We start from the raw sequence: 19,000 nt of genomic DNA on the forward strand, positions 1-19,000 counted from the left end.
CCTATTTTAATTTCCTTATATTGCCACAGTTATCATAAGCTTTCAGACTAACCAATTCCCTCTAAATTATTATATTCATCTACCTCCTCTGCTCCACTATACAGAAATCTTAGGAAGACCAGCTTGTTAACTTCTGCCCTAATTAGGCAATGTTTCACATCCAGGGCTATGTGGTATGCATATCTCCCTACTGGCATGAAAGCTACACTCAATAATCATAACCAGAGTTAGATGCCTGTTGTGTTTGGCTCCGTTTGTGCAAGTATAATTTGTATTACAACCAGCCAACACCATGCCACAATCCAGGAGGGCATGTGGACATAGCTGTGTTGTGCCATACGTCGTCTTACGACCACCTTGCACGTGAAGGAGCTGTGCAGCTTTGATTTCCACCTCTACTATGACCAACCCCAGCTTGGACATCTCTGTGCCCCACTGATCAATTCATCAAAGTCCACATCAGAGATGGCAGACTTGTCTCTGCAGGCTGCCTTTGCAACTAGGGAAGGAAGTAGATGTGTTGCTAAAAAAGGAAAATACGTGCACACAGATTCATCATAATTTGTCTAATGGTACACCAAGAGAGACCTGTATTGCAGACCAAGACAGGCTTATTTCTCCTTATCAGATAACGTCCTCCAATATTCTCATTCCAGAAAACCAAAAACAAACAAACAAACAAACAAAACAAAACAACAAACAAAAAACACAAACCAACCAAAGAAAAAAACTGCCAATCTAACCCAACCCAATCCAACTCAAGAAAAATTACAGATCACTATAAATTTGGATCCTTCAGTGACCTACATAACTTTGCACTTGAACACCTCAAATACGCACCAAAAAATTGTCAGGAAGTTTAAGTGCAAACAGGATAATTCTCCAGAAGGAGAAGACAACTAGCAAGCTAAAAATAGCTAAATGGTAAATGGGTCTAAGTGACCAAGATAATTTGAAGAGGATATTGCAGCTAAATGAAAGAGGGTAGAAAGCTATTACATGTGGTTTTCTTCTTTAGAGGTAAAGGAATGACATAAAGAGAATGCATTTTTTCTATTAAGTCACTTTGCTCCTAGTCTGATAGAACTAGGAAACATAAGATTTAAAAGATGTTTATAACCTGTTCAATCTTCTTCACATACCTTTCTTGTCAACCCACAAACTGAATACATCTTCAATCAACCAGGAAAACACAAGGGAATAAAATAAAGCTTGTTTAGCACTAGTTTCCTCCCTTTGGCTAATGGGGAAATCTAACTGAAGAGCTTAGTGTGGTGTAGGAGGGCACTGAATATAGCTTAGGGCTCTGAAATGGGGAGGTTATCAAGTGTATTTCCATTATTTCATGAGGTGTTAAGAAAAGACACCTACTGTAATAACAAACAGAATGCAGCAGTCACAGTGTCTCATATTCAAACAACTTTTTTTTTCTTTTAAATCACATTCAACATAGAATTTTTACATGCAAATGAGAAAATTAATTCCAAAAAGACACAAGAATCATCCTAGATTCTCAGGAAGACAGTTTGGTGCAATTTCATGAGGAAAGTACTTTCTGCTTTGATGGTTTAACTTCTCTCCCTATGGTCTCTCCTTTCTTTTTCTTTTCTTTTTCTTTTTTCCCTGAGTTTAAGCAAGTATTTGAGTATATTTAGTCAGTTTATATAACAGGTCTACAAATCAATTTAATAAGCATTCTAGTACTGACTTTACAGTGACAATATTACATACATTTCCATTATTCTCTGATACATAAGAGGTCATTTTGGATTCTACCCTTAATTTCTACAGTACTTAGAGATGGAAACATAGAAATTATTTTTTGTTTTCTCTACCCCAAATCTCAGCAATCTCACCTCTCAGATTTCCATCATTAGATTTTTTTTAATCATTTTTACAGGATCAGAACTATAAAAGCATCACCTTTTTTTTTCTGAAGGATACAATGGGTTTCATTATATTTGGCTTGGATATCAAAGAGCAGGGAGACTGAACAGAGGTGGTGTGCTTTGGGGCTGCACCAATTGAAGGAGGTGACTCACCACAGACCAGTTGCATTACCATAGAATCACAGAATCATAGAATCAGCCGGGGACCTTTGAGATCATCAAGTCCAACCCTTGATCCACTACCACCGTGGTTACCAGACCATGGCACTAAGTGCCACATTCAGTCTCATCTTAAAAAACCTCCAGGGACAGAAAATCCACCACTTCCCTGGGCAGCCCATTCCAGTGGCTGATTACCCTCTCTGCAAAGAATTTCTTCCTAATATCCAACCTAAACCTCCCCTGGTAGAGCTTAAGACCATGCCCTCTTGTCTTACTGAGAGCTACCTGGGAGAAGAGACCAACCCCCACCTGGCTACAACCTCCTTTCAGGTAGCTGTAGAGAGTGAGGAGGTCTCCTCTGAGCCTCCTCTTCTCCAGGCTGAACAACCCCAGCTCCCTCAGCTTTATGTAGAGATAAATGTACCTATTACTTGAGTTTTGCATTAATTCCTGCCTCCCAACACACTGAATTCCTTCACATACCCAAAAGCGGCTTGGGAGGGTGTAACCATTCCTCCCTCACAGAAGGAGTCTCAACAGAGCCTCCAGCTTTTGGATTACTATTCCTGTGCCTCTGAGGGCCATTTTTATATTATGCTAAATATGGTGCCATTAATATCTCACTATAGGAAGCGATTCTCATTTCCTGGAAAAAATAATCTTCAATATTCTATTGCAGAATTAGCATGGAATTATTATAAGAGAGTAAAATAAGAATTGCTATTCTGAGCAAACCAAGGGCTCTTCTAGGTTCATCCAGCTCTGATGACGGCCTGCACTCCTTGAGAACAGAGTATAAGAATAGTATAAGTGTAAAATCACATAGTACTTCAGAATAATGCTCTTATTTCTGTGAAATCATGGTTAGAAATTTCTAAAGAGAGGTTATGTTCTTTAATGCTCAGAAAATTCAAGATGGGCTTAAATTTCTTGCTGATGTGATTTGAACTTTTTCAATTAAAAAACATCAAAAACTAAGTAAAGATATTTTTTTAAACTTCATAGGGAAATATCACTGTATACAGCTCCGAGTGGTGAAGTCTCACTTAGGGCATATAATATGCACAAAGGAAGGAGTAACCTAAACTTTATCTATTAAAGTGTTTTCTATTTAAGTAAACAAATACTAAATATCATCTGTAATTTAATCACCTTGTCATTCAGTATAATGAAATCCTTGTTCAAGCTTTTGGTTGTTTTTATCCGACCTGAATGATTCTGAATCATCAGTAGTTTGCCACATCCCTTTACCAGATAATCATCAGCTCAAATCAAATTTGCATGCAACCCCACTGCCAACCTCACTCTGTTGAGTAAAATGACCTCATTTCTGTCGTTTGTTTCTTGTCTTATAGCAACTTTCTGAAGCATGAAGTCTTTTTCACATTTCATCTTTTTGAAAGAAAAAGAAGTATTTACAGATACACACGTTTTTGAGTTTAAGTCATACATATGTAACCATAAAGGCTCTTCTGAAGAAGTAATTAAATTGTGAGGTGTGGCCTCTTTGCAAACTATATTGATTCTTCTCCATTATATCAGATGGATCCACATGTCTAGAAATTTGGATGATTTCTGCCAGATATAGAAATGGACAAAGTACCCTCCTTTGGATGCAAGGTTGATATCACAGATTACAAACCAATCTACCAAAACCAAAGTTTCTTCAGATCCATTGCTTTCTGCAATTTTATTTCTTTTAGAAGAGGTGAATTCTAATGCCACTGAAATTAAGACAGATCCTCAGAATCATGCTGTATAAAGAAAAGTATTAATGCATGAGACTTTCTAGGTTCCTTCACAGTAAGCAAAACAGAAAAAAATTGTTTAGCTACTAGGCTGTTGCCTAAATTTCTGTAAGAACCCCAGTGGAGAGGGTGCACAGCCCTCCCTTACACCTCCACTTTGCCCAGACAAGCATGCAAACCAGAGCTGGACAGCAAGGGGTAAACCCACACCACCAAAAAACTGCTGTTGGCCTTTGAGGTGATTTGTTTATCTCAGAAACACATTGTCTGGTGGAAACCAATGACAGCTTGGTAAAATCATGGCAAGGCGAAAGAGGAAATACTTGACTTAGAGACCCGTCGGATCCCTAGACCAGAGATCACCAAAATAAGGACTAGATGGGGCAGATCACATTTGGAGAGGAGATCACAGGTGGAAGCAACCTCCAAGGTGAAAAGCTACATATGTAGAGCCTGGTCCAGTTTGGTAGGGGTGTTCGGTCAAAGGCTGGACTTAACGATCTTGAGTGTCTTTTCCAACCTTAGTGATTCTATGGTTTCTTACAGAAAGAATCAGGTAAGAATACAAACCCTAATTTATCCTGAGTGAATCAGTACAGGCAGCACAGACCAACTCAATTCCTTGCTGACTTAAGTAGAAATTAAAAGCTTACAAAATGTCAAAAGAAACACACACTGGGTCTTTCCCATAGGCAAAAATATTAGAAGAAACTGCTTGAATGCTGCTTCAGTATTCAAAGAATGAGATGAGATGGTAAACATCATATCTGATAAGCGTATGCAAAGAGATTGTGATACACCTTGATAGGTGCATTCACTTCTTCTTTTTGAGCTCCTTTTTCATCTTCTTTTCAGCATGGCTCCTGTTCCACACCTTAAATACTATCATGTGGATTCAATTTGTCTTCATTCTTCTATGACAACACCAGTTTTGAATGCATATTTGTCAGAATTATAGAAAACCTTACTGTCTACAAGTCTTGTATATTGCCCATAACTTAGTCAAGAATTGCTTTTCCTCTTGCTGTGCACTCTCACTAGTTGTTTTAAGAATTACCCCCTTACAATATCTGAAAAATTAGAGCTTATATCTTATGCAAACACAGCATTTAAAACTTCTAAGAGACAGTGACTGAAATTTCTCAGCGCATCCCACCTAAACTTTAGTATTTTAGGGTCATTGCCGTCAGGGTGGCAATATTCCCTCTTTTTAAGTATGGAGTTCTAACATTTCATGCAGTAGTTGAATACAACCCTGAATAGAATCCTGTAGCTACCAGTGTGATAACTATGTTTACACATAAACTAGGTTGCTTATACCTGATTGCAGTACGTGTCTCATGTCTGACTTCCTTGTACCAAATGCCAGGTGTGCTTTTTATATGACTTTTTTCCCAAAGAAAACTAGTCCTTGACTTAAAATGCCAATTGGTATATGACTGATGACTACAAAGAAAAGAAACAAAATCACCACATTTGAAAATTGCCATAATAATTTGTTTTTTTCAATCCAGCACACAGTAACTTTGTTCTAAGATCATAGAACATACAGAATATACATAGCCTTTTTCATGCACAGACAAAGCCATATAGATTGATTTGTCCTGAGGCCAAAGGCTAGGGGAAAAAAAAAAGAATAGTCTCAATATGCTTTTTATAAGTGTGATTACCTGTGTCTTGGTCAATACTTAAAATTTTCAATAGAATTCCAACTGGAATTACAAGGTATTATTACTATTCTCAAGAAGTAATGTCAGGGTTTGTTTGTTGGGTTGTTTGGGGTTTTTTGTTTCTTTCTTTTTTAAATGGAAAGGATCTTATTGCTACCAATACCTTAGGATTCAGAGTAAAATTATACATACATATATATATTTCTAACTGTACCACTGTACCAGGCTGAACAGAAGAAATTACTTGTTTTGTCCTTTTGCCTGAAATCTTAGTTTCAATACAACCAGTACTAAGTACTTGAACACACTAAAAGCATCCTATTTTTAAGTCAGCAATATACGCTTTCACACTAATATCACCAGGAAGCAAATGTGATGGGCTGAAACTGGCAAATCAATCAAACACACTATGAAAAGCAGATAGAAAAGAAAAATGGCTATTCTGTGTAATAACACCTGTCATGTAGATTGTTGAAAAAAGTGGAAGTATTAGTAAAGTCAGTGACATGAGTATCAATATTTAATAAGTCTGGGATACAAAAACAGGGGAAAAAAGATTTATAAGTCAGACAGCCTTTCCAGAGTAGAAAAAACAAGGTTGTTTTTTTTTTTTAATAACTTATTCTCTAAGCAAAGACTTAATAGCAAGACTTAATAGGGTGCCTGTGTCAATTTTGCCACTGCTGTTGAGAAATAACTGCAGCTATCATGTGCAGGGTGACAGTTTTTTCCCTTCAGAACTCCTAAACGTAAGACCAGAGAAAGAATGGAGGAAAGGATTAGCAAAAAGCAGGCATATGCTTGAAATGTTGGTCCAGAAACACCCCAAAGATCTGACGAAGCCAATTCATATGTAAAAGGCAGATATGAAAGTTCTTGTGCAAATACTGTTATTTGCAACCCTATAAAAACAAGGTTATTATTTCTTAGTAATGCCCTTTTACCATAGGACCATCTTGCATAATGTAACTTTTCCTGGCTTCATGGCACAGTAGAACCTAAAATATAGGCACATGGTTTAAAGAAATTAACCTCAACAGAAGTTGCATTTGATACAAGGGTTAAATTATGTCCATCAGCAGAACCTTTGAAGGAACCAAAAGTCTTTGCACACAGTACAGATATATCAAAGCATAATAAAGAAAGCGATACACAAAAATGTAAGTGCTTACAGAACTGGGGTGGGTCAGCTCATCATCACCAACTCTAACATATCAACATCCAAAAATGCAGTCTGTAACACGGACACAGTGTGCCCAGAACTGAATGCTCTGGGGGTTGGAGGTTTGTCTTTGTTTTGGGTTCTTTGGGATTTTTTTTTCCCCTCTAAGTCATGTTTTTTTAAAAAATATTTTATGCATTTAAACACACAAGAGGAATGGCCAAACTTCCTCACATCAAAGAGAGACTACAGAAAAAAAGAATTTATGTCTGAGAGGCACAAAATGCCCCCACTGCCTCAGGCAGAGGGAGGTTTAAGAAGGGTACACACCAGCAGGGGAGGGCAGTAGCCCACTGGAGGTCCTACCCAAGGGGTGCAGGTGTGCAGCTGGGCTGGTGACAAGCCTGACTTTCAGCCTCATCGACAAACATGACGTGCCACTGATACAAGGAGATGTGCTGGATCTGTTTAAGTGATGTAAAAAGCTCAAGAGAGGTAGATGCACCAGTCCTAAATTTACAAGCTTGCACCTTCTTTTTTCCTGTCTCCACTGAAACTGAGAGATGTGATTAATCGTTTTTAGGTAGGGAGAATGGTCAATACGATTTGCTTGAGCTTCGGTCTTTCCATAAGAGGGCATTCAGATAAATGGGGACAGTAGCTCAAAAATTTCTTTTTCTCCTGGTTTTATTTTTGAACTTTCAAAGCATAATGTAAATCCACTAAATTCTTGTTTGTCTCTATGAAGAGTTCTGCTTTGGAGATTCTGAAGATGATTACATGTAATCATAATGAATTCTGAGCACGGAAATGATGATGTCTACTGCCAGCAACAATCATGCAAATTTGTAAATGTTTACAAATTTGCAAGCTAGACATATGCACCACTGAGACCAATATTGTAGCGCTATATTTAGCTTGTTCCTATTCCCCTCTCAAGACACATACGCAATAATAACTTCAAGTGAACAATTTTATTTATTTTTTTTTTATACTGAAAGTGCAACAAAAAAATATGACAGTTTGAATAGAAGTCTCAGAGGTGCAGGGCCAAATGTGAGAAGGAAAAGGTGAAAGAGCTCAATGAACATAATTCAACTATTTTTTCCAGTGTAAAACATATTAGAAATGAAAGTCCAGTGCCCTCTATTGCCAACAGTAGTGATTACTTTGCTTACTTGGTATGTCTAATGTGAGGGAAGCCCTTGTCATTCTACAAGAAGAGGCTATAAAAACAAGAATGTGAAGACAAATTATTTTAATATAATAAAAATGCATATATTTTAGTCTTCCAAATTTTACTAATTCACCCTGAAATTCAGATTAAAGTCTGAAATACTGCATCATCTTAGAAGCATTTGAAATGTAGTCTGTATTCATTCAGACATTTCTAATGGTAAAAGTGTTTTGTCATGCAGATGCTCATTGTTTAAGACAATATGCCTGTGTTAGACGGGAAGTCATTTTCATGGAAAACATTTTAAGCCTTAAAATTTGATTGGGAAAAGTAACATAATCTTTGCACATGCAAACAAAAGATACCGAGAACATGACAGTCTTCAGTGACCATACTGCAGCAGTGACAGCTCTAATTCTCTCTGGTGGGGATTTCCTAGGAGGGCTGCTGCACACAGAGGCAGGATGGCTGTGGTGCCAGGTCTGGAGTTCCCACTGGCACCTTAGCTGGGGAACGGGATCAGGCTTGGAGATGGGTATATAGTTCTAGTGGAGGCAGACTCCATTTTCCCAGAAGAAAGAAAAAGCTGCCCCGACCTGTAGCTAGTTTTGAATTTATGCCCACTAAAGGCAAAGCAGAGAAGACATGTCACTGCTTGTACAGCCAAGGCAGCAGACAGAAGTGAGCCTCACTTGCAAGCAAAAGGTCTTCTGAGATGCACAGCCAGCAGCCACAGCTCCACCAAAAGATGTGCAGATAATTAGGTGGAAAAGTTTCACTTTTCATCAAAGTGAAAATTAATCTGCTCTCCAAGAGCTGTCTTGTTAAACTGCAATCATTCAAACATTTTTGGGGAAAAGAGCCCACAATAGGAAAAGTTGTAAAGTCTCCTGGTAATGGGAGAATGTTCTGGAGGAAAAACATTAGAAAATCTCTTCCCTTCATGCACACAGAATAAACCTTTCATCATCATGGCTGGGCTTTGCGAACGAAGATTTGGGGAGGGCTCTACCCACTTTTGTGACAAGTGTGCTGGTGGCTAAATAGGTCAATATGAGATAGACATGTCCAGTTGCAAAAGGCACAGCAGAAAGACTCCTTTACTGTTTGAATATCAACTCAAAAAAAATTAAAACGCAACCAAAATCAATGTAGAGACAGTCCCATTACCTTTTTTTGCTAACAGCAGATATCTATCTTTGTGACTTTGAAGCATAACAAAAAACAATTTTTGTCCTTTCTAGGTTTTCAGTAAAAGGTTTTTTTCCATACTGACAGTTTGCAAGGCATCTCCAGCCACAGTGGGTCATGAGGCTCACACTTCTGATGTTACCAAGAACGGGAAAAACAGAGAAGACTGCCTCCTTAAACACTACTTTGCTTTTGCCGTGCAACACTGTGACACCACACAACTTCCGGTGTTCCTTGCTTTTACAGTAAATGTAACAGGATAAAATCTCTATCTCCAGTTCAGGCCTCTACACTGGGCAGAATTAAATATTTGTAAACAATAATTTGATTGTTTAGGGAGACGTTTTCTAAGTATTTTACCAACAATAAGCTGAAAAATTGCTTCATAAACAAAAGATAAAAAAGTCTTCAAGTTTGTAAATTTAAAAGCTTTCGTGCAGAGCTGATGCTACGTGCAAAATTCAATGCATAAGGATGTTTGTGCCTTTAAACTGTGCCTGTTTCTGCTCATAGTAATGACCTGTTCGCTTTTTTTGGTCATACAAAAAAATCTATAAAAATATATTAATAGATAATACAATTCCTAGAACGAAAATTCTGAGTTGAATAAATAGCAACACTGACATTGATATTACCTTAAAAAGCACAGTGAAAATAATTTTTAAGTTATTTTTTATTCCAGAGGAAATTTATTTGAAACATAATAAATATTCACACAGCAAGAATCCCATTTTGCTGCACCGTAAAAAATGGTGCAGAATATGGAGATCTAATAAGTTCTTTACTGTATATCGATGCAAATAATTCTGAGCATGTGTATTGTCTGATATTTCTTTATGTATTCTGTAGATATCCAAAAAAAAGAAAAAATCTCTTAACACTTAACAGTGCAAATGTGTTTTCTACACCAGGTTTAAACATCATTTGGCTTCAAAAGCTTTTGCTTTAATGATACAGAATAGACATGATGGGCCTTTGGTGTGCTCTTGCAAGATGTATTATAAAAAGGTTATTGGCACAAGAAAGTCTGGTATTTTAAAACAGTATGTATCCCAAGGGTAGTGTTGATCACATAGAGCTGGAAAGCAAAGTTAAGAACTATTAATCTTCAATGAGAGTTCTGGTTATTTGCCACACTGTAGCAGATAAAAGTCGTTTGGCTCCCACATTAGGAAGCTGTTCTTTCTCATCACTTTTGCTGTAGCACTTAGAAGGCTGGCAACAGAGACACCAAACAGAATAATTAGGTGTTTAGGATGGATAAATACCAATAGCGGTGTCTAACCAACAGCAAATAATACCAACCACATTTTTTTTTCAGATTTATCAAAAATGACACAATTTTAAATCTATCTGGTTTTCTGAAAGTTTTCTTTCAGAAAAAAAAAAAATCTGACACTGCTCCAAAGGTATTATCAATGTTTAATTAATGAATTGATCTAACATCTACCATATTCACTTAGAACAGGGGGCTATTAAAAATTTGATAAGGGTTTTACCACAGACACGATTTCAAAATTTCCCTAGCAGTCCATCTTTTGTTTGCCCTGGAATCAATGTTCTTACATGTGATACCTGATCGTCCTTGACGTTTATCTCCAATTAGTGCTCCTTAGATGAAACGAGAACAATTTTTTCTCTAGCGAAATTCAGCAGAACTCTAATAATCTAATGGCACCATGGAGCTCAGCAAACTTTCACTTACTTTGTGTCTCCAACAGGTTTTTGTGCAGACACTAAATCTGTGTAAATGGTTAAAGCATGGTCCTTTAGCCACAGCTATTGGAATGAATTTTTCTGAACTTGTCTACAATGACATTCAAGTTTTGTCCTGCAAATCGGTGCTGATGTACTCTCTGGAATTCAATTCTAAAACTGAAATCCTACAACACCAGCACACCCTACTGATAGCTTTTAATACATGAAACAGATCTTTTCTGGTCTCGTAGACATGCATATGCAACCACTGTTCTGATTTTAGAAAATACAGCACAGCAGCAGACATCAGTGAAGCTTAAGCACATTGATCAGAACCTCTATGTACAGGATTTAGTTCCAGTTTTCCTACCAGTCACCAACTCATCTAAGCAACTGTCTTCATTTGACTTATAGGTTAGCTGTCAAGAAAGTAGTTTGGAGAGAGCTCATATTGAACATTTTAATCTGTGTTTTTGTGATTTGCTGCCAACCTCCATCCCTCCCCTCAGCTCCTTTTCTTGATTATTAACTGTTGTCCAGAAATATGGTTATAGATGTAGATTATTCACGCAGGTAAACACAAAAATCTTAAAGAAATTTGACAAATGAGATCATTACTATCTTCTCCACAAAACTTCACCAGATTACTCCCCTCCCAGAGTCAGCATACTTTGAAATCACATTTTCCTGAGTGGCTTTTTAAATTTATTTTAATTTGAAGTAATTGTGAGTGATAGCATGGAAAAGTGAGCATGTGAGCAAATGCAGCACTGCAAATTCCTCTATCAGATGCCAGACTTATGGTTGTGCAGTCTCTATGCACCTCAACTATTTTGACATATTTCCTCAAAAGACCAGTAAACTATTCATTTGTGTCAGTTGTTCCTGTTGTCTGACATGCAGAAGGCACATAAGTTACAATTGCAAGAGACTACTAAAGTGAATGAGAGTCTTGAATAGCCTCTGGTTGTCCATGAACTCAAAAAGAGGGAAAGAACTGTGACCATCACCACACCTCCTATCATAAAAGCCACATACAAACCCTGAGTAATTATGTTATTTTAACTGCTACATAGTTTGACTAAAGCTGTAAGCAAGGCCTTTTGTGTGTTCCATGAACAATTTAGCTGCTATTTAAAACAATTCCATTAGTAAAAATTGTTATTCTATTAGCCCCAAATATTTTAAATGAGGCTTTCAACCTTACTTCCTTTGGCACAGGTTGCATCATTACTATGTTTCTTCACATGATCACACAAAAATGGAATCTAATTCCACATTTACCACACAGACAACATACTCCCTAATATTTCCACCTGCCCATAATATTTCCACCTGCCATTTTTCACCACTTAAATTCTCTATTAAAAGGATAACTACTGAATGATCTTTGCTTTCCAGAGAGCCAAGTAACGTAGTACTCAATATCCTTACATTTGTTTTTATATTTTGCCTTTTTCCATAACAACAGGAAGGAAACCAAAGCATGAGGTAGAGGGACCATAAAACATTACCAAATTCTTTTCCCCTCAAAATCTACCATGCTCTATTTTCTGACTCTTGCTTCTACCTGATTGGAGATTAATAATTAGAGTGTACTGTCATATATAATGTTTTCTTTGACTATGCTGTGGAATTTTGTATTCTTTTGTAGCAGAAACAAAGACAACCTATTTAAAACTCTGAATTTACAAGCAATTTTATGAACATCTGGTTTTTATATCATAGATTAAAATTTTGAAAGCTCCTTTACAAATTACCATTCTTTTATGAACATGTTAAGCTTTGACCTCAAGCTATCCATAAGGATATAACCTAAAATTCAAGCTGCCAAAACTTACAATGATTAGCTGATGGTCTTCTCTCTACTCACAACAGAAAATTCTACTGCTGGCATTAAAATTGTCAGTACTTTGAGACACTCTCTGCTTAATGAGGGAACAAAACAAATTGTGAATATTTTTTTAGTCATAGGAATTTACTCTTCCCTTTTTAGGGCGCAGTGTTGCTCTTTTTTTTTTTTCTTTTTTTTTCCTTTTGTGCTGGAATTTTCAGGTTTTCATTGTAAAATTAATTGGCATATACGACCTCTTTTATACATGCAAGTAAAGAATATTTCCATCTTCAGTAGCACTTTCTGTTTTGAAGCCTATTATGCAACAAACAACAAAAAATTTTTAACCAGTGAAGAATATAAACTCATTTACAACGGGGTACACGCACTGTTAACATAATTGTTGTGGCTGTTTCAAAGTTCCAGCAGAGAGCTGCTACACTTGAGGGACTGTGATATATTTACATTCTCACAAAACACGTAGTTCAAGATTTCAGTTATATCAAATTTTAAAAGTTGATATCTGAGCAAAAAATATCATAGCCAGGACTAGATGTATCTCTTGTGACAGCTCAAATTACAGTACTATTATTAAAAACTAGGTTACAATACCTTCCTTTGCTATCATTATGTGCACCCTGCAGAACTTCATTATTTTATAAATAAACTTCTTCTGAGGACAGAGAAAAGCTCTTTATTAATAAAATGATATTAAAGTATTATGTTCCACATTTTAAAAATTGCTTTGCAACTTATTGCCTGCCATTTAGATGATAAACTAAGAAGGTATCACTAAACAAAATCATACACCATGTCTAGGATTAGAACAGGGAAAACACAAAGGTCTCTTGGATTACCTTCTCCCATTTCTCCTACACTTTAAATTTACTAAATGTTTTATCTCACAAATATTGAAAGCCAACTTTTGGCTTTCCTACCGAAATGTTGATGATTTGCTTATAGATGAGTTGCATACTCTGATCTTCAAAGCATGGATTTTCTGCATAATCCATTTTCTGGCTAGTAACAGAAGTAAGAATTAGAGAGAAACCTGCTCTTTTGAGAAGCTGTAAGAGGGACCTGCAAAATGTATTTTCCTCAGTTTTTCCATTTAGAGTACCCCACTCAACCTGTTAAAAAAAAAAGTCTAGAGAGACACAGCATCACCCATGGCAATTGTAATCTTGCTGAGAGTTCTGCTGGATTTCCCTAGCAGACTTCACAGAGTTCTTGGTAGCACTGCAAAGGTTTCCAGGTTCTGAACATCACAGACAGAAAACTTTCAAGATGGTGTGGTTGAAAGTTTTTTATGGATTTCGTGTTAGGAACTTGACTCCACAGCTGAGAGGTAGCAGAGTTCATTGCTGAACTCAAGGCATCTGAGTCAGAAGTAGCTACACGTGATCCAACTAAAATGTCACTGTGTGCATGGCCCGAAGAAGGAATAGTACTTCTCTCCAGGCCTGTGATTCAAACAATAGTTTTCCTTTCCCCACACACGTAAAAAATATATGTGGGTTCTTAAGTTATGCTGGTGACACATAAATTAGAAAGCATTATTTTTATTTGCACCCCCAGTCATGTGAAACAACTTGCAAATCTGAGTATTTTGAAAGCTTACTCTGAGAACAAATGCACTGAGACACAAGTGCTCTAGACACTGAATTTTTAGGAAAATGCAGGTCTTTGGGAGGCAATGCACTATAGATGCAACACAAATGAAGATTTAGAACATTTAGAACTAAGCTTTTATTTTGACTGTATAAGTACAGGATTTTTTAGCTATGGAGGGTGGTGGATGTGTGAGAATTGTCTAACACAATTTCACTCAACCCTAAGTATTTTACAGTTAATTAAGACCTGGATTTCAGTATTCACAAATAAGAGAAATGAGTGATGTAATAAATTCCTCTATCTTAATTCCAACACCATAGGCTAATCCACTCAAGACAGCACTTCTAGAACTACACAGGAGTGAATAAAAGCTAATTCTACAATGAAAGTAATTAATTTAGCACTTTTACAAAGCTGACAGTGATGAGAAATCACTAACAAGGAGTTGCCTATTAACTGAAATCAATTCCACATCTAGAAACAGAGATGGATTTGAACCACTGAAAACAAGTCAGCAGAAGAAGAGGGATAAATTTTAAATTTCACATGGAGATCCACTTTCATGTTTTGAAGACTACCTCTCTGAAAACATCTTGGTCATTAGAAGAGGGAGAAACACTGTCCTGGGACAGCACACAGCTCTTAACAGTATTCATTCATGTTACAGCAGGACTTTCTAAAAACCCTTGAAAGATATAAAGCCTGCACAGTGTGTGACTACACTGAAGGCAGGGCACCACACAGGCAGCCAGACAACAGGTATTACTAAACTCACCAGAAATACATGATTTCCAATTAGACCAAGTATTCTGGTGTTATCTGTAACAGTTTTGTAGGACAAGAGTAATTTCTCCAAGATTTAAAGATCAAGAGCTTTTTGATTGTTTTGTTGATTGTTGAAATAAGACGACTTGGTCCAAAACACAGGTGACGCTTGAGGTAAAGAAACTCTTGAAGCATAGTGTTTAGGAGGTTTTCTTCAGAGTCCAAATGAAACAGAGGGAAATTACTATTTCTCCAGTATGTTTAGGAATGCATTTTCACATGCAACTAAAAGTACTACTTATAAAACTCAAGTAAAAAGTAGCTAAAACACCATTAAAGTACATTTCACTGAATTAGAATTGGAGAAAAGGCCTCTAGATCATTCAGATGACCGAGTCAAGCCTACCATTAAAAGCATCTGCTGAGAGGTCATATTTTCTAAACCCTATATAATTCTTGTTGTTCTTCAGCAACTCGGTCCAAGTTTCTTTGTAATTGCCAGCTTTTCTATTCCATAAAACAATCATTTCTGAGAAAACAATGCTCTAGGAACATGACATTTTCTTTAGATATAGGAGCAACAGTTACTCTTCATTTTCTGTAACTATTTCTGTGACCATAACAAGGCCTAACTGGTAATACATTTCAAATTAGGTTGTATGAGATGACTGGTGCTGGGGCTATTTTTTCATTTATGGAACACTAAGATTATAAATTACTCAAGCTAAAAATCTCGCTATTGTCAAGTAAAAGAAAATAATTACATCTTTCACCTTCTGTAAAACACTTCCATTATCAGAGCCATAAAAAAGTTGCTTTTTTTTCTTTTTTGCAATGGTACCCTGTTGCTGATTCATTTTGTTTGTGATTCAAAACACTTCTCAGAGCTTTTCTTTGCTTTATTATTGCCAGCCCAGCTATCCCCACTTCTGTATGCATATGTTTTACTGTCGTCCTAAATATAATACTTCAAAGTTGTCTTGTAATTCATCAATCAGTTTGAGACCATTTGTTCAAGATTGTATTTCATCCTGATCCGGTCCTACAAATTGCTGGATGTCTCTGCTGTAAAGATGCTGAGCACAAATATGTGCTGTTTAAATCACTTGAATAGCTATTAGAAAATGTTCTAGACCATGGAAAAGCCCTATGGGACTGCCTGTGGGACTAAACCACTGCTGAGCATGTTTTTCAACATTAAAATGGTTGTATTTAGATTATTTTACTCCTCTTTTTTAATGCATAGAATCAGATGGGACACAATTAAAAGCCAGATTAAGCAAAAGATATATCACAGCTACTATTTAATTGTTGTCTATTACCAGATAAAATGACAAATCGTGGGATTGATTTGTTTTATTACTGACAAATACAGCTCAATAATTATCCTCCAAGAATTTTAAAAAAATGTTTCATCAAATTAATAGTATAAGCTAAATTTTTCCTGTGTGTTAAAGATAAAATGCTTGTATATTGCCAGAAGGGCATGCTTGAAATAAATTAGTTATTTCATATTTTTTTTTTCCCAGTACATTTATAATGTTTACCATTCTCAAAAATAACTATTTCAAAACATATTATAATTGACTTTCATAATTTGGTAACTGGATCACACCTCTTATCTTTAACCTTTCTCCTCTGCAATTCATCTAGTTTTATTAAATTTGTAATTGCAATGAGAAACAAAAAAAGACAAGGCTAAAGAGGAAAATCCTCTGTATATTAGGGACATAACACAGGAGCCCAACAAACAGCAATACATTTGCATCACTATTTTGAGAAAAGGCAAATACATTGAGGCAGAGAACATTTTGAAAGAAGGATGGCTTATTACATTTCAACCTCTACTGAAATCAAAGGAATAAAACTTGGACATTTTTTCTAATAAGTTAGTCAACTGCCTTCACCAATACCTGACACTTTTAAATGTTATGTTGAAAATTAAGCCTCAACTGAGGAATATTTGAGGTTTGTTTTTGTTTCTTTTAAAGATACAAAAGATATTTTAGTAAGTAAATACATAAATTAATAAATTACCTTAGCAAACTGTGCATTTATCCATTTTGTGAAAGTTTTCTTTTGAACATCTTCCCGTTCATCTGCCAGAAAAAAAGTAAAGCACTTCATTAGATTTATTCAACAAAACAGTACAACGTTACTGATTAATGTTTCAGTCTTGGTTTGTTGTAAAGCTACTGATGATACTTCAAACACCTTCAGGACACCCATTTGGATGTATTCTGTCCTTGCCAATTACATCAACATATTTTGAAAGTCTATAGGTCCCCTTCATGGGGATCCTTCACGGTCTATATCCCTAGTTCATCCAACCCATCCTGTGGTGTCTTTCCTTCTAGAAGAGAACATATTGCAGCAGGATCTGAAATATCCCATTCTAAATTTTAATTTAATACAGGTATGAAAAAACCCAAACATGTCATCAATGGTTTCAGCAACAAGAAACTCTTCTACAGCACTTTTAGAAAAGTACTTGAAACAACAACTTTATATGCACCTTATCAATTTGCTTGAGGAAGTGAAGCCTTCTGGACCACCATAATAGTTCTCCATTGGCAGCCATACCTTCTGTTTTTTCTGACTTGCAACTATTTACCTGTCACGAATTGTTATATATTTTCCCTTCAGTGGAGAAAGAAAAAAATACCTACATTTGTTCAGCCATACACAAAATTCTTCCTCAATTCTTTAATATGAAAACTTTGTAGAGGGAGATGATTATCTTAGGCCTTGGTTATATATAAGTTACAAATGCAGTCTTGATGCTGAATGGATATGGACAAACAGAGGTATAATTCTGATGTATATTATAGAGGTTGGAAAAGAAAGATGCTTTCAAAGTAATGCTTTTCATAAGCATTTGCTCAAAAAGAACTATTAGGCATCATCCCTGAAATACAAAGAACAGACCTCTTTCTTTGACAAAACAAAATCAACCAAACTAGAATTAAAGGGCATATATGGAAAAGGGTGCAGAATGCTTACACTAAAATAAAGTTCACTCAGTGCAGCCTTTTGATTTGCAGTAAAATTCTCCACACTTCTTAAATAAAAAGGGACATTAAATTCCCATCTGAAATGGTCAGCAATTAATAATGTTAATGGATACAGATGAATTTGAAAGGCAGGTATGGATGAGCTACATGAGAAATGCACAGCATTAATAATGTACTTTGCTTTCCCTCCCTCCACCCTTCCAAGGAGCCATGACAAGACAAATCTTTTTGATACAAATATATCTTTTTTTTCTTAAAACCTCAACTCGGTAGCACTTTAAAAATACCCTTCCTCAAGAATGTTTCTCAGTCTCAAAAATACAATATATGCATGAACAAAATACTAGAGTTTTCAAAGTTTCTATTTCATTATAAAGAGCTACTGTATACATGAAGGAGCATATTCTAATTGTGTTCAGATGATCACGAGTGAAAAGCTTGACAATACAATAGTACAACTGGAAACTCGCCTTAGAAAACATGCATTATAATCATTCTGCCAATAATATGAGTATCTGCTACAATAAACTCTTTAGAGTTCTACTGCTGTTTACACCAAATGCTGCTCCCTGCTTCATCTTTTGGCTGAAAGTGGTACTTGAATAGTTAGAAACTCATCTAAAAGCAACAGCATGTGAAGGAGATGCTTGCTTTTGGTAATACATGATGCTAAAGCTGCTAAAAATTTTATTTTTCCCCACAAGCAACACCTCCCTCTTTGTTGACTGTTAGTAAGTTGTTTATTACATGAGTTTTGTCTCATTCCAGCCACGTGCAGTACACAGAAGGTGAGAGAAGGAGGATGCATTTTGTTAGTGGAAGATACATATTCAATTTGATGTTGCATTATAAACTTCTCCAGCAACTTCATATACAATATTACATATAAACAGCTATTTCTATTTAATCATCTCTGCTAAAACTGCCAAATGCAACCTTAAAGTAGGGTCGAAGAACAATATGTGGTATTTAGCAGGGAAATGGAAAGAGGCAAAAATGTCTCTTTCAAACTGTTCAGACTTCTGTTTTTCCACCTCAAGCAGCTGTAATAGCATATTTAGTAACAGAGTGCGTTT

General features: G+C 36.2%; 1 protein-coding gene across 11 annotated transcripts in view; it reads right to left on the reverse strand.

Moving 5' to 3' along the window:
* The window catches only part of DMD (dystrophin), a 1,013,774-nt gene that overhangs the window by 887,149 nt on the left and 107,625 nt on the right, over window positions 1-19,000 (reverse strand). For all 11 annotated transcript variants that reach the window (XM_027688940.1, XM_027688937.1, XM_027688948.1 and 8 more), the window contains one exon: window positions 16,948-17,009. In XM_027688940.1, the coding sequence (XP_027544741.1) occupies window positions 16,948-17,009 (62 nt within the window). Of the gene's footprint in view, window positions 1-16,947; window positions 17,010-19,000 lie in introns of those variants that run through there.

Source organism: Neopelma chrysocephalum, unplaced genomic scaffold (assembly GCF_003984885.1).
Source record: "Neopelma chrysocephalum unplaced genomic scaffold, ASM398488v2 Primary Assembly neopelma1_76, whole genome shotgun sequence".
In the NCBI taxonomy this organism is placed as follows: Eukaryota; Metazoa; Chordata; class Aves; order Passeriformes; family Pipridae; genus Neopelma; species Neopelma chrysocephalum.